The 25,402-nt window shown below is 40.1% G+C and overlaps 1 protein-coding gene across 8 annotated transcripts in view; it reads right to left on the bottom strand.

The window, feature by feature from the left end:
* Positions 1–25,064, bottom strand: part of TAF2 (TATA-box binding protein associated factor 2) — a 107,718-nt gene extending 82,654 nt beyond the window's left edge. For 4 of the 8 annotated variants that reach the window (XR_012157106.2, XM_073330247.2, XM_073330249.2 and 1 more), the window contains exons 1-5: positions 23,979–25,061; positions 22,558–22,612; positions 21,360–21,520; positions 5,462–5,580; positions 49–190 (exon numbers count right to left, since the gene is read on the bottom strand). Coding sequence is in view for 6 of the 8 variants with exons in the window: in XM_073330247.2 (XP_073186348.1) it covers positions 49–190; positions 5,462–5,580; positions 21,360–21,520; positions 22,558–22,612; positions 23,979–24,031 (530 nt within the window). In the remaining 2 variants the exon portion in view is untranslated. Of the gene's footprint in view, positions 1–48; positions 191–5,425; positions 5,581–21,359; positions 21,521–22,557; positions 22,613–23,978 lie in introns of those variants that run through there. The other 4 variants (XM_073330253.2, XM_073330254.2, XM_073330251.2 and 1 more) reach the window with 3 other exon arrangements.
* Positions 25,065–25,402: the final 338 nt, after the last annotated feature.

Raw genomic sequence — 25,402 nt, 5'->3', positions numbered from 1 at the left:
ACTCAAGATCTGTTTTGCAATATAACATTTGAGGATTAAGATTCTTACCTTGTAGAATTTTGATATCCACAAGAAAAGACATGGGCCCCTCTCTCTGCCATGCTACCTTCTACATTGGGCACCACAAAATGAAGGCCTCCCTTTGGCTGGTCCAGAGAAAAATTTATATGCACCTTTAGGACTTTTAACTCTACAGCAGTAAGAAAGCAACCATGTGTTTAGTGTGTGTATGAAAGCAATTCATACAAAATTTATTTTACAGAAAACATGCACTTAAGGCTCAAATCTTGCAAGGTACTGTGTTCCCTCAATTCTCATTAACTTCAGGGGAAGTGGAGAACATTCAACAACTCACACAGTTGGGCCATTTAAAGCTTAAATATTGCAATGTACCATCAAGCTACCAAACTATTTTCTATATTAAAATTTTATATTGATGAAAACCTTCACTTGTGGTTCCATTTCACCTTCCAACACCCCAATACTAAAACATCTTTACACTTGCACTGTAACTGCTGATCTGTTTTCCCAGCAAATGTTTTCCACAAAAATTACATGTAATATCCACATTTTATCCCCTTTCTGATTTACACATTTCTTAAAGTATCCTACTACAGTTAGAACTTTGTAGGCAACTGCTAAGTGTCTTTGCTTTTGTTTAGTTTCCCAGAATCTTGTGTGTGAACTTATAGCTATCCTTCTGTACATTAAGACTGACTGCTCAGAAATAAAGTTCAACTGATTTGTCCACTAGATTCCACCACAGTCTTAATATAGCTGCAACAATTAAGCTTCAAAGTGACACCATCAACTTACAAATACTATCTGTTTAAACATTTTTTCCAAAATTCTGACAAGTACCACCTAAAACAGTACAACTGAAATGGAGGAATTAAAATATTTCTCTTTCTAATTTGTGCATTTGAAAGCACTGCATGCACAGACAGTTTCACTGAACCACTACTGTCAGTTTTCCATGTTAGTATGGGCCTTTCACACGTCAACAGGGAAATGTGGTGGTAAAATCACAAAAATTGATAGGACAATTTATTGGAAGTGCAAAACCTTAAACTACCGTACATATTTAACAGAACCGATTTCAAATTAACAATTGTCTCTTGAAATACTTGACATTTATATGGCATCTTTTATGCATAGATTTAAAAATGCTTTATAAATATTATACCTAAAAAAATCAACTGTGGGGCAGGCAAACAATATAACTATCTTAAAGGAGGATGAACTAAGGAATTAAATGACCTGCCCGTAATTAAATGATCAAATTAGTGGCTGACATGGAGCATTTGAAAATGTGGTGCCTGAGAGCACTAACCACCCACTCCCTGGTTAAAATACCCAAACGGAGTAGACTGTCTGCAAGCAAAACCCTATATATCTGATTGACTGCCTGAGTTTGGCACATTTTTACTACCTTATTCACCTTTCCTTTGGAATATTCTTAGATAACTAGGATTAAATGTGACCCATATTAGAAAACAAAACTATGTTTAGACAGTTAAGGCTGCGCCAGGAAACATCCCATCCACCAAGAATCTTAAAAATACAGATATACGAACGTAAAGAGGAAGACGTGCATTTCACGGCACCTCCACACTGCCTAGAACAGCATTTCTCAAACTGGGGTCCGCAAGGGTACTCCAGGGAGTTTGTGGGCCCCACTGATTAACTCAACTCCTCCTCTTCCCTCCCAGCATCTCCCACACGATGGGGAACAGTGGTTCCACAGCATCCAGGAGGAGGTGCTGGGAGGGAAGAGGAGGAGCAGGGATGGGGCTTGCTCGGGAGAGGGAATGAAAAGAGGTGGGGAAGAGGAGGAGCAGGGGTGGAGTGGGGATGGGGTCTTGGGGGAATGACTGGAGTGGGTGCAGTGCCTGGGGCTGAGCGGGTGGCTGGGGAGGAGGGGGGGTCCATGAAAAATTTTAAATCAAAATGGGGGTCCTAGGGTTGCTAAAGTTTGAGAACCACTGGCCTAGAATGTTGTCAATAGTGCACTCCGACACTCCATAAGGTTTCATTTCCATTTCCAACAGATACCAAAAAGGATTATGTAACCAAACTTGATCAAACGTCCACTGTGAGCAGCATCTTAGTTGGAGTACATTATTGACAGTGTTGTAGGCAATATGAGGATGAAAAGGAACACACACATCTTTACATGTTCAGTAGTTATTCCCTGACTGTTTCCTGGAGTGGGGCGTGTAGCTTTAATCAACAAATAATAATGCTAATAAACTGCATAGTAATTTAAACAGCAGTTACGGGGAAATAATTCATTACTCTAGGCGTGTGTGTTCTTAAATACAGGTTTCTGTCATTTCCCGAATCCTTTATTTAGAAAGGAAATCCATTCAGCATTCCACTGGTAAGATAAATACTGTTCAGCAATAGTTTTCTGGCTAAAGAATGAGCACAGTAAATATTTCAAAACAGTTTCTTATCAACTGGGTGACATGGTCGCCTAAAACCTGCACAAAATATTAGCAAACTATCCCACATAACAGAAAAGAAGGCGAGGAAGAAAAAAAAAACTGTGAAATGGTGTTTCCCTTAATGACAATGTGAATGTCTAAGCTTTGTAATAGATACAATAGTACTAGGCATCTGATCAAGGTATATAAATATTAATTCTATTAAGGCTAGTTGAAGGTATTTTTAGGACAGACTGAGTTATCTAAACCTGCAAAATGAGATGTTTGGGATGGATCTAGTATTATTTTCGTTTTTGTGGGTATAGTTGAAATGTATCATACATATAGTTGCTGTCAAATGGTCAAAAACAGTGGGTTGAAATGAAAAGTTGCTACTGGTATCATGTATAACATACTTCTCCCCAATATACTATTCGTAAATACAATAAGTATCAACTACTAAAAGAAACCATCATGGCAGAAGCTTAATCTAGGAAAGATTGATGTAAATACATCCCAGAAAATATAAATGAACTGTTATACTGATACTCTTTTGATTCTTTGTGAAAACAGTTAATTGTTCCAGCACAGTTATTCCAGTCTACATATGAATCTACATTTCTCCTTCACAATATGTACCAGACCACCCACACACAAAAATAAAATAAAATCAAACCTCCCACAATGTGACAGTCAAAAGAGATATGTAACTTTAAAAATCAATGAAGATATGAAAATATGCATATCCTTACCAAAATATGCCTAGTTGGCTCCCATATACCTTGATTTAGTTTATGAAAATAATTTAACATGCAAGATATTTGGCTTTCACCAATAGACTTAAAAATAGAACTCACTAGAGAGGGGTAACTGAACCATTTTCTTAACTATTGTGAGGAAAGCTCAAAGCCGTGAGTCAGAATGCCCTTTCAAATTATCCTTGTGAAAATGGATAGCTTCAGATGACTGATGTTGACAGGTAAAACATTACCCCAAAAGCCTGTGCATTTAAGACAAAAGGGCTATTTTTAAAAGAAGCTCTTGTGAGTAAGGGGTAGTCTAGTCACTCTTGTGAGCAATGTGTGGGCCAGATCCACAAAAGTACTTGGGTGCCTAAACCCAAGAGTAAGTACTGCTCCCTCAATTGCTCCTGCTGAAGCTGTTCCATTTTGGATAAATAATCAGAGTAATTGGGTAAGAGGTAGAAAGAGAAAGAAGATGCTTCTAATGCCTGGCGTTTAGGGCATCCCCCTGGAGGGTGGGAGACCCAGGTACTAGTACCCCTGCTCCGGTGATTATCCACCACTACCCCCAAATCTTTTCCAGAGACACTGCTTCCCAGGATAGTCCCCCATCCTTTAAGCATGGCCTACATTCTTTTTTCCTAGATGTATATATTTACTTTTAGCCACATTAAAATGTATTTTGTTTGCTTGTGCCTGGTTTACCAAGTGATCCAGATCACTCTGAATCAATGACCTCTCCTCTTAATTATCTACCACATCCTCAATTTTTGTGTCATCTGCAAATTTTATCAGTGAAGATTTTATGTTTTCTTCCAGGTCATTGATAAAAATATTAAATAGCGCAGGGCCAAGAATTGACCCCTGCGAGACCCTACTGGAAACACACCCACTCAGTGATTCCCCATTTACAATGATATTTTGAGACCTATTTTAGGTAGCCAGATTTTAATCCATTTAATGCAAGTCATGTTAATTTTATATCATTCTAGTCTTTTAATCAAAACGTCATGAGGTACCAAGCTCTACAGAAGTCTAAGTATATTACGTCAACACTATTACCTTTATTAACCAACTTGTAATCTCACTAAAAAAAAGTATCAAGTTAGGTTGACAGGATCTATTTTACAGAAATCCATGTAAATTTGCATTAATTACATTACCCTCCTTTAATTCTTTATTAATCTAGTCCTGTGTCAGCTGCTTCATTGCCTGGGATGTCAGGCTGACAGACTTATGATTACCTGGATGATCCCTTTTACCCTTTTTTAAATTGGCACAAAATTAGATTTCTTCCAGTCTTCTGGTACTTCCTCAGTGCTCCAAGACGTACTGAAAACCAACATTAACAGTCCAGCGAGCTCCTCAGCTAGCTCTTTTAAAACACATGAACCTGCTGATTTAAAAATGTCTAACTTTAGTAGCTTCTGTTTAACATTCTCTAGAGATGCTGGTGGAATGGAAAGAGTATTATCACCATAGATGAGACTATATCATGTTTTTTCCCCATATACAGAAGAGAAATTGAACACTTCTGCTTTTTCCACATTATTATTGATAATCTTACCATTTCCATCTAGCAGTGGACCAATAGCATTATCAGAATTCTTTTTGTTCCTAATATATTTTTAAAACTCCTTTTTGTTGTCCTTATCTCTGATGGCCACAGATTTCTCCTTATATCCTTTTGTTTCCCTTATCAATTTTTTTACAATCGCTAACTTCTTATTTATATACACTACTATCAACTTCCCCTTTCCTCCCTTTGTTATACTTAAAAAACGCCCCCCCAGCAAAAAACCCCCAAAACCTAAGCCATCTGACATCAGTAGAGGGGTTCCTGGTTGTGAATTGCAAGCAGGTAGGTATCTCCCTTGTAGCTCATATTAAGTTGCCTAACTCTATGAGGGGACAGTTTCTCCCACGAGCTAGCTTAGGAGGCTCCCTGCAGAGCATGCTAGCTTTTGTGAATCCCATTCTCAGGCAGCTCTCTCTTCCCATTCATTGTAAAGGCTAACTCAGGCTCTGCATGTCGCAATGCTCCTCCAATTATTAGTTAGGTGTTGCGACACTGATTGTTGCAACACCCAAGTCCCTTTGTGGATCCGGGCTTTTTATTCTTTCCAAAAAGGTGTTGGGTGGGGGTTTTTGTGGGGAAGGGGAAAGAGTGATCCTAATTTAATCTATTATTTATGTTTACTTAAATCTAATGTCTTTCAATACAAAATGCCCTAGCTATCAAATCTGCAGTACCTTAATTTAAGTATCAATATGGTCTCTACACTTTACCATCAACATGTTTCCACAGCTCCGAAGGAACCTTAATGCAGAGTTCTCCATTTCCAGCATCTGGGTCCACAGCACTGACTGCAGCAGCATAAGCATTGGAAAAATAGTTGAGATTTCTCCTAAAAGTAAAACAAAACCCATTTCAATTCTTAAAATGCACGTTCAAATATGGTATCAGTGCAACTTTTAAGCTTATGCTCTCTGATTGCTTTGGCTCTTGTTATAATAGCGGTTTATATCGTTCTTGATATGATAAGCATTAAACAGAGAAATTTAGACATAACAAATTGAGAAGTATCGAAAACAATAGTGCTTTCTTGGAAAAATCAGGCTTATAAAAATTTACTAACAAGTATACAAAACAGAAACAAAAAAGGTCTATTCTTAAAAGAATTTGAACATACGTTATATAAAAAATAATCTGACAACCCACTTACTGGTGTAAGTGAATATCTAAGGTCAATATGTTGAACCATGTGGAAAGTATGTTTTTCAGGCCAGGACTTTCAAAAGCAGGAATCTACAATTAGGCTCCAAACTTTAGGCATCTAAATAAGTCACATATTTTTCAAACTGCTTAAGCACTTAACTGTTCCCAATGACTTTAATGAGAGTTACAGGGTGGTCAGCATTTTGAAAATAACTTTACTTAATATTAAATATTACTAAATACTGATGTAGAAATCTACTTTCAGGCACCACTTTGGAAAACCTTGGCCTAAATGTATACAGTGCTCTCAGAAACCTGATTTAAAAATCTAATTCTCACCAACAGAGAGGAATTGGTTGCGAATCTGAAGGTGGAGGGAAATTTGGGTGGAAGTGATCATGATAGATTTCATGAATCTAAGGAAAGGAAGAAGTGAGAGCAGCAAAATAAGGACTTAAAAAAAGCAGACATTAAATTCCGAACTGCTACGTAAGCTCCTATGGGAAGAAAATATAAGGGCAAAAACTGTTCAAGAGAGCTGCGTTTCTCAAGGAAACAATATTAAAGGCACAACTGAAAACTATCCCAATGAGAAGGAAAGGTAGGTAGAGGCCAATATGGTGCCATCAAGAGCTCTTTAATGATCTGAAAATTAAAAAGAAATTCTACAAAAAGTGGAAACATGGACAAATTGCTAAAGAGGAGTAAAAAATAATAGTGCAAGCATGTAGAGACAATCTCAGAAAGGATAAATCACAAACTGAGTTACATGTAGCAAAAGACAGAAGGCAATAGGAAGAGGTTCTTTAAATACATTAGAAGCAAGAGAAAGAAAGGACAGTGTAGGTCAGTGGATCTCAATCTTTCCAGACTACTGTACCCCTTTCAGGAGTCGGATATGTCTTGCGTACCCCACGTTTCACCTCACGTAAAAACCTACTTGCTTACAAAATCAGACATAAAAGTACAGAAGTGTTACAGTACACTATTACTGAAAAATTGCTGACTTTCTCATTTTGTCTGTATGAAATTTTAGTTTGTACTGACTTTGCTAGTGCTTTTTATGTAGTTTGTAAAACTAGGCAAATATCTAGATGAGTTGATGTATCCCCTAGAAGATCTCTGCCTACCTTCAGGGATACACAGACCCCTGGTTGAGAACCACTGGTGTAGGTCTCCTAGTTAGCAGGGAAGCAGAGCTAATAACTGATGACATCAAGAAAGCTTAGGTGTTTAACACCTATTTTGCTTCAGACTTCACTAAAAATAGCACAATTACTATTAACAACAAGGAGAAGGAAATCAAGCCAAAATAGGGAAAGAACAGGTTAATGAACATGAATTAGATGTATTCAAGTCTGAGCGGCCTGCTGAAATTCATTCTTGGGTACTTAAGGAACTAGCTGAAGCAACATCGGTATCTTTGAGAATTCATGGTGGTCGGGTGTGGTCCTGGAGGACTGGAAAAGGGCAAACACAGTATCTATCTTTTAAAAAGGGAACAAAAAGGACCTGGGGAATTATAGATCAGTCAGCCTAACTTTAATACCTGGAAAGATATTTGAACAAATTATTAAACAATCAATTTGTAAGCATTTAGAAGATTAAAAATAGAGTTATCCGGAATAGCCAGCATGGATTTGTCAAGAACAAATCATGCCAAACCAACCTAATTTCCTTTTTTGACAAGGTTACTGGTTTAGTGGATGGGGGGAAGCAGTAGACATGATATATCTTGATTTTAGTAAGGCTTTTGACATAGTTCAACATGACATTCTCATAGCTAACTAGAGAAATGTGGTTTAGATGAAATTGCCATAAGGTGGATATTGTTAAGTGCTGAAGGCTGGAATGTTGTTGCTGTGCTAGCATTGTCCAGGTGCTGCTTTGAGCTGTTACAGCTGCTCAGTGTTTCTCTCTCTGGAATGCCAACGTTATTAACACAAGCATAGAATGCAGCTTGTTAATTCAACAGACCACAATGTTATTCACCATGGTTCGGTGATGAAGGCAATCAGCCAGGTTTACTGCCCTTAAGGCACAGTACCAGTGTCGCAGTTCCATGGTTACAGCTACATTAACACATGAGTGCCCAGTAGCAAGGAACAGTTCAGTCAGCAGCAGGAATTTCTGCTGTCACCTTGGCTGCACAAAGGGTTAAGGCAAAGAACCCCAAAATTTATAGACTAAGGAAAACAACTTATATACCACCTCACGTGTTTCATGACGTCTGCTTGTTACCTCCTTTTGTATAATGCTCCAGGTGTCAGGGGCAAAACATCCTCTTATTTAGTATTAGATCAGGATCCTTCTGAGCTAATATTTTGGAATGTGTTTTCACACATACCCAATATCTGTTGCTTCTTAGGAATGCCAGTGTTTTAGCAATGCTAGCAATACTTTTGCCAAGATCATACATAGGACAGTGAACTTGTAAACATCTACTTTAATACATGGCCTAACGTTGGTTCACAGCCTCTGGTTCAGACCTCAGATCTTACACCAGGCCCAGTGCTCCAGGCTCTCTCTAGCTCTTACAGTGGGTGCAAAAGTGGTTGAAAGAACATAATCAAAGAGTAGTTATCAATGGTTCACTGTCAAACTGGAAGGACTTATCTTGTGGGGAACCAACAATGTTTTCATTAATGACTTGGATAATGGACTGGAAAGTATGCTAATAAAATATGTGGATGATACCAAGCAGGGAGAGGTTGCAAGCACTTTGGACCACAGAATTAGAATTCAAAACAACCTTGACAAATTGGAGAACTGGTTTGAAATCAACAAGATGAAATTCAATAAAAACAAGTACAAAGTACTTCCCTTAGGATGGAAGGAAAAATCAAATGCACAACTCCGAAATGTAAAATAACTGGTGGGGCGCTAGTATTGCTGAAAAGGATCTAAGGGTTACAGTGGATCACAAATTGAATATGAGTCAACAATTGTGATGCAATTGCAAAAAGGGTTAACATCATTCTTGGGTGTATTAACTTGAGTGTCATATGTAAGACACAGCAGGTAATTGCCCCACTCTCATTAAACACGAGTGAGGCCTCAGCTGGAATACTGTGCCAATTCTGGGTACCACACTTTAAGGAAAGACGTGGACAAATTAGCAGGAGTCCAGAGAAGAGCAACAAAAATGATAAAAGGTTTAGAAAATGTGACCGATCAGGAAAGGTTAAAAAGAAGGGCATGGTTAGCCTTGAGAAAAGGAGCCGCGGGAGAATGACCAGATAACAGTTTTCAAGTATGTTAAGGACTGTTGTGAGCAGGATGACAAACATGTTTTCCATGTTCACTGAAGGTAGGACAAGAAGTATGGGCTTAACCTACAGCAAAAGAGATTTAGGTTAGCTATTAAGAAACTCTAACTCTACAGGTAGTCAATCTCTGGAATAGACTTCCAAGGGAGGTCGTGGAATCCCCATCACTGGAGGCTTTTAAGAACAGGTTGGCCAAACAACAATATGGGATGGTCTAGGTATATTTGGTTCTGTCTCAGCACAGTGGGCTGGACTTGATGACTTCTCAAGGCCCCTTCCAGCCCTACATTTCTGGGAATGAAACAGGTTTTTAATTTGGTAGTCCTTTTGTCTACTTTGGTTGCTGGATACAAACTGTTATACTTTATATGCTTTTCATACCACATACTGTATTGAATGTTGGAGCTCTGGCTTTAACTCACAAAAGCACAGAAAATCATAGTTAAGAATCAGTTCTCCAGTGGTATCCAGCTATAACTATCCCATCATTAACACTATCCTATCTGCATCCTGGTGCCCATAAATACTGGACTGTTTATGATCAAGTTTGAGAGTTTTCTTGATTTTGTAGTTTAACATCATACCTTAAAAAAAAAAAATCTCTTAAAAGCATGTTAAACTCTGAAGATCAAGAACATTTTTCCAGTATAAATCTTCTACAGATCATTTTTTTTTAAAGCTTGCTTGTTGAAGATTGAGTGTGCAACATCACACCACAAAGTATATTTTAAATTACTCATCACCTTTCATCTCAAAGTATCTAAAGCATTTAAAAGCTCACCACCAATGAAATCCAGTCATTGTGGGAATGGAGGGCTGCAACCACATAGAAAGCCAGCTCATATGTGTTGTACAACGGTAGGCAGATGAACAGTTTGGACCATAGATACCAAAGCAAACTTCCATTCTTAGTAAGAGGGCCATGAAATCGAAAGTCCGCACAAAGTAGACATGACCTCATTTTAAATCATTACTTTCTTTCCATCTGAACGCAATCCCTATCCACCATCCAGCGTAAACTACAAACTTCATTAAACTCAATTTACTGTATCTTATTTGGAAGGAAGAAGGGCTAAAGATCATCTAGGTGTCAAACTTTAAGCTTAGATACTCAGCCTTCCCCACCTGTGCCTTGGCTAAAAAAATAAACTAAGGTATACTGAGAACATATCAGCAGTAGGACTGAGAACATTAGGAACAGTAAACTAGACTAGTTTGTTTGAAATCTTCTCATCATAGAACATTAGCAGAAAATGCGAGCATCTGATTACAGAAACTCCAAAATCCCATGTGTTAACATGATCAATTTTTCCTGTATTGTAGTTGAAGTGCTTTTAAAAGGCAGGATTCCCACAAAGAATCAGTCACATGAATGGTACCAGTGAGTTCAATTGGACTATTCACAAGTGTAAAGTTACTCAAATGCTTAAGTCTTTGCAGGACTTGGGGTGAGAATGAAAAAAGCAAACACTGTATGAAAAAAGAAAAGGAGTACTTGTGGCACCTTAGAGACAAACAAATTTATTTGAGCATAAGCTTTCATGAGCTACAGCTCACTTCATAACAAATTTATTTGAGCATAAGTTTTCGTGAGCTACAGTTCACTTCATCGGATGAAGAGAGCTGTGGCTCACGAAAGCTTATGCTCAAATAAATTTGTTACTCTCTAAGGTGCCACAAGTACTCCTTTTCTTTTTGTGGATACAGATTAACACGGCTGCTATGCTGAAACAGTATGAAAATCATTCCTTAATTCACTCATGCCTTAATTTAGTAATTATGGCAAGTCACTACCAAAAGAAAATAAAAATTAACAAGTCAACTTTAATTTTAGTTTTAAATTTGGGTCGGGTTGTTTTAACTCATTTTAATGTAAATCTGATCCTGGGAATGTTAACATTTTCTGTCTCTAATTATTGGCAAGGGATTCCTTTCCAGTACGTCAAAGAATTTGTTCAATTCTGAGGAATCGTGGTGAGATTGTGGTTACATTTTAAATTCCAGTGGATTCACAGACAGGAAAAGATTATTATGATGTAACGAGAAAGGTAGGCTCTATTGATCTTAATAGTCTAACATTTTAATATAAATCAGTCTTTATTTTGTTCCTTTTATTGTGGAACTGTATAGTGGTCCAAATCAAATGGGTGATTCATTATAAAAGGAATCTATTAGAGGATTAGTACCATACAGCAATCTTTTCATGGCTAGAATTGTCCTCTACAAACTGGATACGGCTGTTTAAAAATAACCCCTCACAGTTATAGACAAAAATTACAGGTCCAGAAATGATGATAAATGGTTCTAATTTACCAAATGTGGACTGATTGAGAGAGAATAATATACATTCACTTTCCAGCTCCCCCTAATGATGCAGGAACCATACATCCCATTTTAACTTTCTGTAACAAAATACTCAGTTTAACATTATTTTAAACATGCTTCTAGGATATGAATAAACACTATACATGAACATGAATGCTGAAAATATGGTTTCATTCTTCCATGACCCTACACTTACAAGTCCTTAAACAGCAACATCAAGTAAACAAACTATTAAGGAGACTGTATTTCTTTGCCATTTTACTCAAAACAGTAAAGAATTCTACAGTTATGGTAATCCATGAGTTTATCATAGCAGGTTGCAGATGTAACAGAATAAAGTCTTGTACAAAAAAGCAGTATTTACTCAACTGCTTTAAAATTGAAGTCCTCCAATGTTTAACCCCCCACCCCCAAAAACAAAACATAAAGAAGCGATTAAAATATTACTTTCCACATTAAAGACAGAAACAGAGTCCACTAAATGCCAGGTTTTTTCTACATACTTTATACAATGTAGTTCTATTTCTAAACCCGTATTTACCAAAACAAAAGCATTATCAGAAAATTGGTAGTCTGGTAAAGTAAAACCTAGTAACTGTATTAAATAAATAGTGGTGTCTTGAGTTTGAAACACATGACATGATGGGAGAGGGAAAGTTATATAATTGTTTATGCTAAACAAGCAATCCAAGCTGTGAGGAAACATCTTGATTCTACATGGCATTAGTATAACACGCTACAGCAGGAAGTAGTACAAGTGTTGAATATTATTGTAACCATAATAGTAAAAATAGAAAATCTGATATCTATTCAGTGGCCTGTTCAAAACCATTTGATGGTCTAAGTCCAGTTCCTAGAATACAGAAGGAAACATCACAAGACAAGTTCAGGGCAACTGCATCTGCATTTCCCCCCAGTGGTTCAGTAAGGGTACCCACTCTCGGCTTTCAGCTCCTCAGCTGGTGCCTCTCTTGGGTGGAGAGAGACATCTCTCTCTGTTTTGCCCAGAGTATTTCCAGGCTTGTCAGTTACCTTGCCTTCACTGTGTAACTTCCAGCACAGACAGGTTGCCCTAGAACACCTTCTTGCTTTCTCTTTCGATACAGATAACAGTATATATTGTTTCATAATACTATCATTGGTATTCCCTTTAATCCCTTTATTAACATATCTGAACACACTATTGCCCTAACTGCTTGTAGCGAGGAGGCGTGGCCTCCCTCAGACGCGGACACGGAGTGGAAGCCACAAGTCGCTGGGTGGGTGGAACCTGAAGGGCCACGCCCCGCAAGCCAGAAACAGAGGGGCAGGACAGGAAGAGGAAGCATAAAAGGCCAGCCCAGCAGCTCATTCAAGAGGGAGGTGTGGAAGGAGACAGATGCTCCTTCCCGGCTGCTGGAGTGGGATGCCAGAACCTCTGCTGCCCTGATGACCAGCCTGAGCTTCCAGAGAGCCCTGCCACTCCCAATGCTGAGGAGCTGCTACCGCTCCCTTGGCAAAGTATCCCAGGGAGACTGAGGGGGAGAGTAGGAAGCAGGCCAGGAGAGCCAGACTACTGTCTGGCTGTGGTGATGCCAGAAACACTGTCAGTGTGTTGTGGATAGATTTTCCGCTGACCCAGTGGCACACCGCTCTGCCACTGTTAGGGCCCTGGGCTGTGATGCAGTTGAGTTGGACGGGCCCGCGTCCCCCCTACCACCCCACCCCTGGGATGGCAGTCTAAGTTCCCTGTAAGCTGCGCGGTCACACAGCAGCCTATGTAGCGCTGCACAGGCGCTCAGGGTACCCGCCCAGCCAGGACCTGCCGCAGCCGGGGCAGGGGGCCATAGGCGCCAACTTCCCCTCTAGCCAGGGGGGACTCGACCCCCTCCCCTCTTCCTCTAAGTCCCCGCCCCTGCCCCGCCTCTTCCCCCTGAGTGCACCCTGTCCCTGCTTCTGTCACACATCACCTTCATATTGGTGCACATAACAAAATTCATTCTGCAGATGTGTGGGAAAAATTAAGAGGGAACACTAGTGGCAGTACTTCCCCTCCTTAAGCCAGGAGGCCTGTGCTCCTTGGGCATCCCTACTGGAGCCCCACAGACTGTGCTTGGTGCTCCACTCTGCAGGAGCCCCTAGAATGGGAGGATAAATTGCTACAGCTCTGCCTGATTGCAGGCCAGAGCCTTGACTGCTTGCCACCCCACTCTGTTTAAAGCCTGGTTGCAGGCCAGAGCCCAGACTGTTTATGGTGATGCCCCGCTTGAAGGCCAGGGCCCACTGAGAACTGCTAATTCCCGCTTTGTTTTTAATTCCTTTGGGAGAATACCCTAGGCAGACCAAACTGCGAGGAGGCATGGTCTCCCTCAGATGTGGATGCGGAGGGACAGGCATGCCAGTCTACACTGCTGCTGTGGCTAGTAACATCTACACCAAGTTATTTAAAATGACTTCAAATCTTTTCCTCAGAGGATCTTGAAAGTTCAGAGCTAATAAGTATACATTAAACACATTTTTGCCAATGTAAATAACAGCCAGAATTTCCAAAGTAAAGTTAGGCACCTAAATAAGTGGCCTGATTTTCAGAGGCACTGATCATCCTCAACTTCCAGTGAAGTCAATGAAAAGTGCAGCAACTCAGCACCTCTGAAAAGCAGAAGACTCTTGTTTAGGTGTCTAATTTTAGAGGCACTCACATTTGAAAGTATTGGCCAATGTTTATTTAAATTATACTTTATTTGCTTCCAACCTGACTCTCCAGTGTGTTGACATACAACCAGAATTTCTTAAAAGCCTCCACAGATCTGCTAATAAAACATAGTGCCATCAGCAAGACTGCTGCTCACTTCCTTCTCATAAATCATTAATATATAAAACAAGAAACTGAAAATTGTACACAAGCTCAATGAAAAAACCTATTAGTCAGAGGCCAAAAGTGGGGAAAATTCATCTGTTCTCCTCCCAATTTTGCTCTTTGGAAAGTGGAAAAGCACCAGCTGTTTTCTATTTTTACCTGTGGGCTGGATTTTGCATTTGGCCTCCCTCCCTTCTAGACCGTGTCCATTTCACTCTACTGCTGCTCGGCCATATAGCCCAGGAAATATTTTTGTGCTACACAGATCACAAGATTAAGAAAAAACAATCAGAGTAAGCCCTTTAAGCAGTTTTTAATCCATAACAAGATTTTGCTCCATATTTTGTGATTGTTTTCCTTAAGAGTCTTATTGAGGACTTTAGCAAAAACTTTTTTGAAAATCCACACTAACCATATTCATTAGATAACCTTCATCAGCCATTAACATTTTCAAATATATTTTAATAGGTCAAAGAGGTACAAATCTTCTTCCCTTTAAGAAGTTATGCGGATTTGATACTGTTATTCTATCGTTAGACTCAGTTTCCTAGATCCAGAAGTGAGATACTCACTGGTCAGTATTTCTCAGAATAATATTTAGGTTTTGTGTTGTTTTATAAATATAGGCACCAGTTTAGCAACTTTCCAGCCTTCTAAACATCACTGGTCCTGGTGATTTAGAGTGCTTGAGTTTTATGGTGTTCCATAACTTCTTCCTTAAAGACTTCATTCAATTTCCTGTGAAAATTGCTTAAGGAATAGGATTGATTCAAACAATTTATTTTACTTTTCTGCTACTTCATCATAGTCTTTAAATGCACCTCCAAACCCTGGCAACTTCACTCACAAATGCAGTCTTGTAATGCCCTTAATACACTTATTATGATATTATTACAGCCAGGAGAATTTCTTTAGAAACAAGGTGGTTTATCTCAAAAAGGATTCGGCCACTGAAAATAATTTAACAAAATAATAAACATTTTGTTAACTGAGACATTAGATCATGTCTGTTACCACATCGACCTTTTTGTCCTGAAGTCTAAAAATATTCTCCTTTCCTTCCATTCTCCCATATTTGACTACTCATTGATTCTGTCCTAATGAAAGCACGTTATTCACAAAGGGTAAAATTTAATTTGTTAACTTTTATAAAATACTATCACTAAACTATTATAAAGTATTTCATGTTGTTTTTTAAACTGTATAATCCCTTATAAACAGGAACTATCATTTACCAACCAATCTGTATTATTTATAATTTTGGAAAGCTGCTTTTTTTATGTTCTCTAAAATACAAGTATTTTTCTCAATAGCTAACTGTTAGCCCTGAAAATGTGCTCCACATATACTTACTACTCTCTTAGCCTGGCTGCGTAACATCCCAAGATTTATGAGAAACAAAACTCTTTACAAATGTGTATTATAGTGTCATCAGTTTACTGACAGCTAGCTGAGCTGTGCGATGATGTCTTCTGGCTGCAAATATTTATAAAGGTAATAATTTCTAACTAACCTATCTAAATTGGCAAACTGCATTCAATCTTTTTGCCAATAATGGCTTTGTCCTTCCTTCATTTAAACTTAAGACACTTCAGGCTTAAGACAAGTCATTTACTTTTTGGAAGATTAAAGGAAATTACACAATGCTTTGGAAAATCAACGTAAGTTTCACCTTCCATAATCACCTTCCTCTCCCTGCTTGAAACTCACACATCATTGCTCTCTTCACTAATGTTTATGTACACATACACGCTAACATGTCTGAAAGAGGTTTCAAGACACCCATGTCAGCACTCATTTCACAAGTAAAAGCAAACAATCCTCATGGTAGTGGCAGTTCATAAAATATCCACTACACAGATCCTTTGGCTGAGGCAGTAAGGGCAAGGTAAGGAAGCGTGTGAAAGAGGGCATAGCGGGGCATAGCCGAATTGCTAAATCATTGAGGCATTGGCAAAGGCACAATGCTTTGAAATTTTACATTTAAAACATTGGCTTCAGTGTGTTAAGAAGTGGGAATTTACATGACATTGTACCTTTTATATATTTAATAAAAAACTAAAAAAAATTGTTCTTTTCCAAGGGAAGATGTCAAACCAACTGGGAGTTACTATATTCCCCTCTAATTCTGTCGCCTGTTTTACCCTACCACTATAAAAGTCTAAGGATTGGTACAATGATGATCCGTCCAGTTGAGAAAGGTCAAATGTAACTCCCTGGAGGGCTTCCTCACTGGCTCATAAATACAGAGAGATCAGTGTAAAACAACGTATGACCCTGTCCCCAGAAACTGGGGCTTCAGCCTTCCTATCTTTTTGGCTAGGTCATACAAAGGCCTCATCACGATTTTAGGAAAAAGTAGGGACAGGCCATCCATGGGGAAATCAAAGTTAAGATAGTAAGTAGATATCACCACCTCTTAAATCTATTAGTATTAAGAGTTTATCCTCCAGAACATTTGCTAAGAACAGTTATGATTGTGTCTCAGAACTACATTTTTGGGATTCTGGATGCCTCAGGACAGGGCTTACAAAATTAAACTACTTACTAGCCAGAGTCTTGAAAAAAATGTACTTGTTTACTTACCCGCCCTGGGCAGGAATAATTCCTTCTCAGCTGGAGAAACAATGCCATCAACTACTGTAGAAGTTAAGCTTTAATTGTAAAGAAAACTAAATTTCTAACTTTTATAGTTGTAAAGATAAACTTCACAAGATGAACCAAATGTGAACAAATGGAGTGCATTCTGACTATGCAGAAAGACAGCTCCCCATATCACTTCTGCTGCTTATATTTTTCCCAAGCCAGAGTTAAGTGAAAACTGAACAGAATACTGCCAGTTTTCACAGGTGCTATACAAAATCCTGGAGACAGCCATGAAATTTTAAAGAACTATCCCAGTTTCTTTGTCACTGCTTGGGAAAGCTATGAGCAGCAGCATCAGGAGCAAACACTGGAGCTGTTCACTGGAGAGGAGGACCCAAACATTTGAGTTTTGGAAGGGTGGGAAGTGAAAAAAAAGAGTAGTGGACACACCCCACTTTCACAGAAGCCAAGAGCCTGGTCAAAGGAAAAAGGAGCAGAGACCCTCTTCCTTCGTAACAGCAAAGCAATTGGAGTAAGAGGGGCTGGGTCACTCCCACTATCTATACTAGCAAACTTCATTCACTTAATACACCGCTAGTACAATTTCTACCACTGGCAGCAATGGTGCATTCTACAGGGTAAATGAAACTTCAGCTCTTTCACAAGGATGGTCTAATCCTAGTTTAAAAGGATGAATTATGACAGAAAAGTTTGCTTGTGTAGACGAGACCCCAGTGTCTATATTTTTTGGTCGTCCAGACACAAAAATAATTCCACAGACTGCATCTGCTGAAGTACAGAGCTTTGCCAAGCATCAGCACTACGAAATTAACATGATTCTTGTCAGTTTTACACTGCTGACAAGATACTGAACAGTAGTGAGTCAATGTTAGAGCTAGGACTAGATTCAGGTCTCTTGACTTCCACTCTGGTGCCCTATCCACTGGACCGCATCTGGCAGAGTGGATTTTTCAAGCTTTTGCATGGATGGTTAGTAATGAGATACAGAGCCTACAGCTTCAAGAATCCAAGTTCAAATACAGTCCTGGCCTTGTGAAATGCTTCTGGAGGTCTTAGTCCAGATGCTAATATATAGGTGATGACATTACAATAACCAAAATTGGTGTCATTCCCGATAGTCAGCAGAGAGGCCAAGAACAGAATGGGCATGAAAACAGAAATAGCCTAACACTCTCCAAAGATGGTGTCTGTAGGCTGCTGCCTATGCTGTGGATAAATAGAAGACAGCGTCCACGAATGTCACTCGTACACTTAAAAAGAAAACACAATAAATTCACATTCAACATTAAAAACAAAAGAAAAACACTTGTACATGTTTTATACCATCAGTGAAAAGACTTGATAGTAAAGAGCAGTTCTGGATTGAACAAGAGCTGATCTACCATAGGCTGAAGTGTTCCTCCCGATTTCATACTCCATATAAATTAGATCGCCATCTGAACAGCTAGGTTGAATACGAAGTTAATAAAGGACAATTTCATGTTAGTGAACAGCACTTGTGGTTCAGGAATTAAGGCAAGGGAGAGGAAGTACCCTAATCCTTCTCTAACAGCAAGTTCCTAACCCATGTCAGGAGAAGTTTAAAGTTAAGTTTTATAATTTTGGGCTTTGAGGTAACCAAGATGCTAATATAATTCATCATAGAAATCTAATAGTTAAGAAATGCAGGGTTCTAATGTATGCACAGGTAATGATAAAGACTAATAAACCTGACAGATTATTAAATTAAGCTTCAGAGAACACGACTGGTACTTAAAAATCCCATTTAACTGAATCTTCACTTAGGGCACATCTACACTACAACATTAAGTCAACCTATGATAGGTTGACTTACAGACACCACAATAATTATTGCTGTTTTTCATGTCCACACTACCCTCCTTCTGTTGGTGGTGTGCATCCTCATCAGGAGTGCTTCTACCAGGCTAAGGGGGCAGCACTGGGGGCTAAGAGCCCAGGCTCTGAACTGCACAGAGCTCCCTGCTCGGAGCCTGGATGCCCCTGGGGCTGCTGTCTGATTTCCCACTGCTGCCCAGGCTCCCTGCTGCTGCCCGGAGTTCTGGCTTCCTCCTGGAAGCCCAGCTGCTGCACAGATTCTCAGCTCTTGGGTTTGGATCCTATGGGCAGCCTGGAGCCCTGGCAACAGTTGGGCTCCCTGTGGGGAGCCCGGCCTTGGCTCCAGGTGGTTAGCTCTGCAGGGAGTCCAGGCAGTAACTGGGCTCAAGGCTGGAGCCCCCAACACCTGCCCCGGGGCAACAGTCCCATCTGTGAACCGAGTACTAGGTTCATAGCAGGGAGCCTACTAGCCTTTCTTGTCAATTTCACCGCTCCAATGCAAAGTCGTGAAATCAACAAGAATAACAGCCAAACAGCCAAAGTAAGTAGTTCAGTGTCTACACAGACAACTGTCTCGCCCTAACTACACCAACATAAGCCTTACGCCTCTCGTGGAGGTGGAGTTGTTATGTCAGTGTAGTAGGGCACTTACATCAGCTGGAGCAAGGCTGTAGTGTAGACACTATTAGTAGTGCTAATGTAGTGTAGACATAATTATGTTGAAGTAAGGCCGCTTTTGTCGATCTAAGTCTGTAGTATAGACCAGGCCATAGCCTCTTAACTGTCAGCATTCCACTAAACCAGCTTGTAGTCGAAAGAGAGCCTGAAACATGAGGACTGAAGAGATCTGGACAAAAGTAGTCAAGTCTTGCTGATATAAAGCAAAGTTAGCAAAAGTCAGGTTGTGAGCAGAAGTCAGGCCCTGTAACAAAACATGCCTGCTTGCAAGGTCACAGAACCTGGCAAGAACAGTACTGGCATTGCCAAACAAAACACATTCCGAAGAAGTACTCGGCACAGGACACTCATGCAAACACATTCCAGAAGGGTGGTACCAGAACACCCTGGTACAGAGTTATGGTGTAAACACACTCTCCAAAGATGATACAAGGACACACTGACCCCCTCTTAAGGATAAGGTTAGGGTGACAGGGTGATAAATAAAGATGTTTTGATCAAACCATCATGTACAGCTTGGGTACCACTGATCTATTCTGACATCCATCATAACACAGGCCATAGAAACTCTCCTAGAAAGGATTAAATAGGGTTAACTAAAGCTTTGTCTACACAGTTTTTGCACCAATATAACTAAATTGGTAGGAGAAGCAATTTAGTTAAATCAATGCAATCTTTGGGTGGATGCAATTATTCCAGTATAAAGATGGCATTCCAATATAATTATAAATAATCTATGTTATTTTTTCCTCTGATTTTAGTTAAATTGGTCCAAACATTTATCACATATAAACCAGTGATTCTCAATCTTCTTGGGCTCAGGACCCATTTGTAAACCTTGATGGCCTGTCACAAGCCAGTAAATAGCTTTAGTACAAAAAACTCGCTTACAGTATATTCTTACCCATGATATATAAATTTACACATTAATATAATGCAGTACTAAATAAGTACACATGCATAATATAGTGACTGCACTGGTTCCACGGGGTTGGACAGGCTTGGCTTCCAGCTCCAGATGTTGCAATCTCCGGGTTTGCAGTGCCACTCAGGTTTGGCCAGGTCCTGCCAAATTTGCGAGAGTGGTGTTGTGGCCTGACACATGGGGTTACTCATACAAGTTTGGCCCAGTTGGCCCTCTCATCTTGAAATGGAGCACCTGGGCTAAATGTGAGTGGGGCTGTGACCCCGTGCACCTATGAATCAGGAAGTCAAGCCCAGCCAGCCCTGAAGAACCAGTGCCACAAAAGACACTGCTGTGGGTCGAATGTGGGGAGGGCTGTGCAACCCCCCCCCCCGCCCCCCACTCCAGGACCCAGCCTTCTTTCCTTCCCCACAGGGCCTCCCATGTGCCCCTTTGACACATTCTGGCAACCCACAAGTTGAGAAACCCTGGTGTAGATAAGACCTAAACCATAAAATTGTTCCCCAGATGATATGACAGATCTTTTGACTTCTAGTAACATATTCATTTGAAAACAATGAGTAAGAAAGACTAAAACACCTGAAGCATTGAAGGTGAACCTCTGAGTCCATCACATTTGTCTAACAACATTTGATACCACGGCAAAGTAAAACAAAGAAATGTTAATACAAAAATCAGTAATGAAATTTCTCTAGCACAGCACTATAGAAGGAAACAGACCAAAGACTGAAGATTATATTTTACTTTGTAGTCAAACTATTAGAGTAGTGGCCCAAGCTAGACAAATTCTCTTGAATTTTTCAGGAAATAATTCAATATACGAAAGGAACTGTTAAAGGAAACCATGATTTAGTTAATGGCTAACTCTTTCTTACTAAGATTGATGTTACTGTAAGAAAATCATCAGTTGAAATCTGCCAGTGGAAAAAACCGACTTACTATCATAGTAACATAAGGCAGCTCATTTACAGAATTTTAAACAAGTTACTTACTGCTTTGACTCATGGTGACAAACCTCCAGTGTTGGATCATTATAAATAAAAGCTGCTTCCAGATCATTGACTCTTACTCTGTATATTCTGCATTGTTTACTGTTCAGTTTGATTCTATTCAGGTTTGCAACCGTGGGAAATATAGTCAGTTCCACATAACCCTATAAATATGTAAACCAATATCATCATTTAATTATGCAGTCATATTCAAAAACACAATATAAAAGTATTTCTATTAATTCATTCTATTCATATTTTTAAAAGGGACACCACAGTCAAACAATAGATCCAAATGCTAATTTTTTGTTTAAAAAAAAAAAGAAAGAACAAAGTTTCATAAAACTTATAACTTTTGAAAGATGAATATTCTCATGTGTATTACTGGAGATCATTTAACTTTTTTTTAATTGACTAGAATTCACATTGATGGTGTCCCTTTTAATTAAACAAATGATTGTACCTAACTCATAATAAAACTGGATTCCATAAGATAAAGCTTTGATAATCCTCCAAGGTGATCGACACAGGCAGATTTGTGAACTCATTCAGAGCTCCATTAACTTCAACAGTGTTCTGCATTGCTGCCAGGGTCTGGCCATTAGTCCATATGGATTCAGGATCAGGGCATAAATCTCTACTATTCTAACCCTTAAATAAACAGTGGCATTAGCTGAAATTGTTATTGTTTATTTTTAGAGGTATGAAAGCCAATTTTAACCAGCGTGGATAGAAATGATTTTGGGGGGGAGGGAACAGATTTTTTTAATATAAATCGGATTTTTTTATTTTGTTATTTAAATTATAATTTTAAATAAGCCTGTGTAAAATGAAATCTGAATTTACCACAAACTATGTTAAGGCATAATCTTATTATAATCTCTTAAAACAAACATTTTTATTTGGCATGTATAGTCCAAATGAAATTAAAAAGACTTGAATCTAATTCCAAATAAATTCAGGCACAAATTACTGTCTATCTTGCATCTGTATATCTGAAATTCATATGAAACCACAGTTCTGTTTGGTCTCATTCCCTTGGGCAAAAGAGTCCTGTAACAGGCTCCTAGTCAGACCATAAAAAGCGCAAAGAAGTTACAGAGCATAGGCAGCTTTCGTGCAGTTATATTTCCTCAAAAATACAGAAGAAAATCTTGGTTTTGGATATGACCTTTAATATTTTTGTAAATAATATACTTACTACAACAGACTTTCTCTGAAAATTTATGTTGTTGATGCAGACTACCTGGTGGGTTGTGCTGGAAAAAACAAAAACATTTAAAATAAGAATATAGACAAATAACATATCAATGTCATTTCTCATGTTTCTTTAACTTAGTTAAAAGAAAATCTTAGTTGAACAATCTTTATATCATGTGTATGTCTACATACATAGATATTGTATACATATTATACTCAGTGTGAAAATATGTGTACATAAACATAAGGAGAGAATTTATGGCATGAAGGTCTTATCTGCATGAATGACCACATACAAGCAATGAAATGGGAATTATGCAGGGCATCCCAAAGGTGTCACTGAAACCATCAAAGCATCACACCATCATATAGGCTGTACACACATACGCTACAAGGAAAAATATAGTTTGAACTGTTTTGAACAGCTTTAAAATATTGTACTGGAATTATTTTTGAATCTTTTTGTCTGTTACCCCAAATACAATAACGAAGGGCTCAGAGGAAGTTATGAAAGCTCTAACAATTACCTAAATAGCTTTTCAATATGTGAAATGTCAATTATTAGAGTACAATATCACCAACTATATAAAAACTGACTGAGTTCTATCCCGGCCAGGCTGCAAGAGAATAGGACTGGCTATTGCCTGCTATGGACCTCAAAGAGGCATAATTGCTGGGGAGGAGGGAGGGAGTGGATAGAGGGCATAAGGAGTAAACATTTCTCTGGCAAGATGACTCTCTCATCATATATACAAATCCTATACATGAAAAAGCAAGACACCCAGCTGTCCTTTAGGAAACAGCACTTGCTTCAAGCATTGGAAGGTCCTGAGAAATAAACATTTAAAGCAATGGTATACCGCCACAAACTCTGTGCAGGCAGATCTTTGCATATCTGCAAAGATCATGCAGGATTGAGGCCTGAAATATTTTTTACCACTTTTTCCTTTGGTTGGTACTACAGAGCACATACAGCTATGGAACAATTAACAGAATTCTATACTGGTCCATGCATCGTAAGTAGCACTGTTAACTAAGTTACAGCTGAAAAATCTTTATACATGAATTGGAAAAGACAGAGCTTTCCTTCCAGATATCATGCTGAGTCTGAAGAGTAGATAATTAGAAAAAAATATTTTACATGAAAATTGTGAACATTTGATATGGAATCACTGGAACAGGGAAACCCACAATGCATCTTTAAAGAGTAAGATTTCGGAGTATAACTGAATGTTCAGCAATAATTTTAAAGCATTCCTAAATTACCCCTGTACAGCTTCATTTGACTTTACTTTAAAACCAACCATAACGGTCAACTTTTGGTCAGCGTACAGCCTACACGACAAAGCTTTCAGATTACATAATACAGAGAATGAACACTAATCTCAAGCACGCAAAAGAAATACAAAAATTAATACTTATAATTTATAAGGTCTTGGGCTCTCAAATCCCTTGTCTCCTTTCTTCCTATTCATCCTGCACAGCAGCACTTAACTGTTGAGAGTCAAATATGCATCAACTTCGTCCTCATTAGTGGTCTTTGGATGGGTGGTTTGATTTTTCCCCTTGTCAAGTTCCCTTTCATTACTGTTCTATCACCAGTGGATCTAAGACTCCCAAGATTCAGTCATGGCCAGATCAGAGAAGCCGCAGTTATAAAGTCAACATACAGTCTTCTTATTTATACTATGTGTGTGTGACACACAATTCCCTTCCACAGAAGGTACAAGGAGGTGACAGATCTCCTGCCTCCCTCACCCTGGAAGCTACACAATCTGAGCTGCTAAATGCAGAGTGGAAATAGGTGTTGCAGGCCTGCTCCTCAACAAGTGATGGACTTTGCTGGGGGAGGTCTGGGAACTACTGATGGTGATGACCGGGGTGAGGGGTTCATGCTCCTGCCAGTGCAGCCTCCTGCTGGGTCAGCAGGGGCTGCTGCTAATAGGTAGGTGGGAGGGGGCTGCTGAGGCGTTCGCTATTTTTAGGCGGGAACGAGGCGGCCGCTCCCAGGCTCTTGGGGGTGGGGGAGTCGGCGGCGGGGCGGGCGTTGCTTGGCGGCGTCGGCTGCTGCCAGGAGGGGATGGGGCAGGTCGGGGGCTGCTCTGCGGCCCCTGCCAGGTGGGGTGCCGTGGGGGCACGGCTCGGCTGCAGCCCTGGGCGAGCAGAAGCCGCTCCTGACTTGGTAGCGCTGGGGTTATGGCTCCTAGGCGCGTGGAAGCTGCTCCGGTGCCTGGCTGGGGGCTGCCGCCGTTCCCGGGGCAGGGGCTGGGCTGGGCTGGCGGCCGCTGCCCTCCGGCGGCGTGTCTCGGGGGCGGCTGGGCGCTAACCCGCACACACACAGCAGCTCGGGCCCCTGGATGCAACTGCGTCCCAGCGCTCAGCAGGGCGGGCGAGGCGCTGCCTGGGCCCGTCCAGCGTCCGCCGGATCCACACCGCCAGTAAGCCCTGCAGCAGCTGCGGCCGCCATTTTGTTGGTAACCTTTGAACTTCCGGCAGTTGAAAGGTCAAGACCGGCTTAAAGGCTTTTTAAAAAAACCCTCTTTTCCATTGCCCCCTGTGCGGCGCGACCTGGAGGAATCTGAGCGAGACAGAGAAAAGGACGGGGGGGGGGAAATCAAAATTATAGCGATGAGCTTTTCGGCCGGATTGCGCATGCGCATCTCGCCCGTACCCTCGCAAAGCGGCCCGGCCGTGAGCAACTCCGGGGGAGGCGCGTGCGCAGTGTTTGTGCCTGGAGCTCCTGGTGGGGGCAGGGAAACAGGGATGTGCAGTGTAAGGACAGGCGGTGGGACCCACCTGCCGCATTTCCCGAGCCCCCACTCTCGCTCGGGCGTCTCACACCATTT

The sequence above is a fragment of the Lepidochelys kempii genome, chromosome 2 (assembly GCF_965140285.1).
Source record: "Lepidochelys kempii isolate rLepKem1 chromosome 2, rLepKem1.hap1, whole genome shotgun sequence".
NCBI classification, from domain to species: Eukaryota; Metazoa; Chordata; order Testudines; family Cheloniidae; genus Lepidochelys; species Lepidochelys kempii.
Note: the sequence above shows the minus strand (reverse complement) of the source record. Positions and strands in the feature narration are given on the sequence as shown.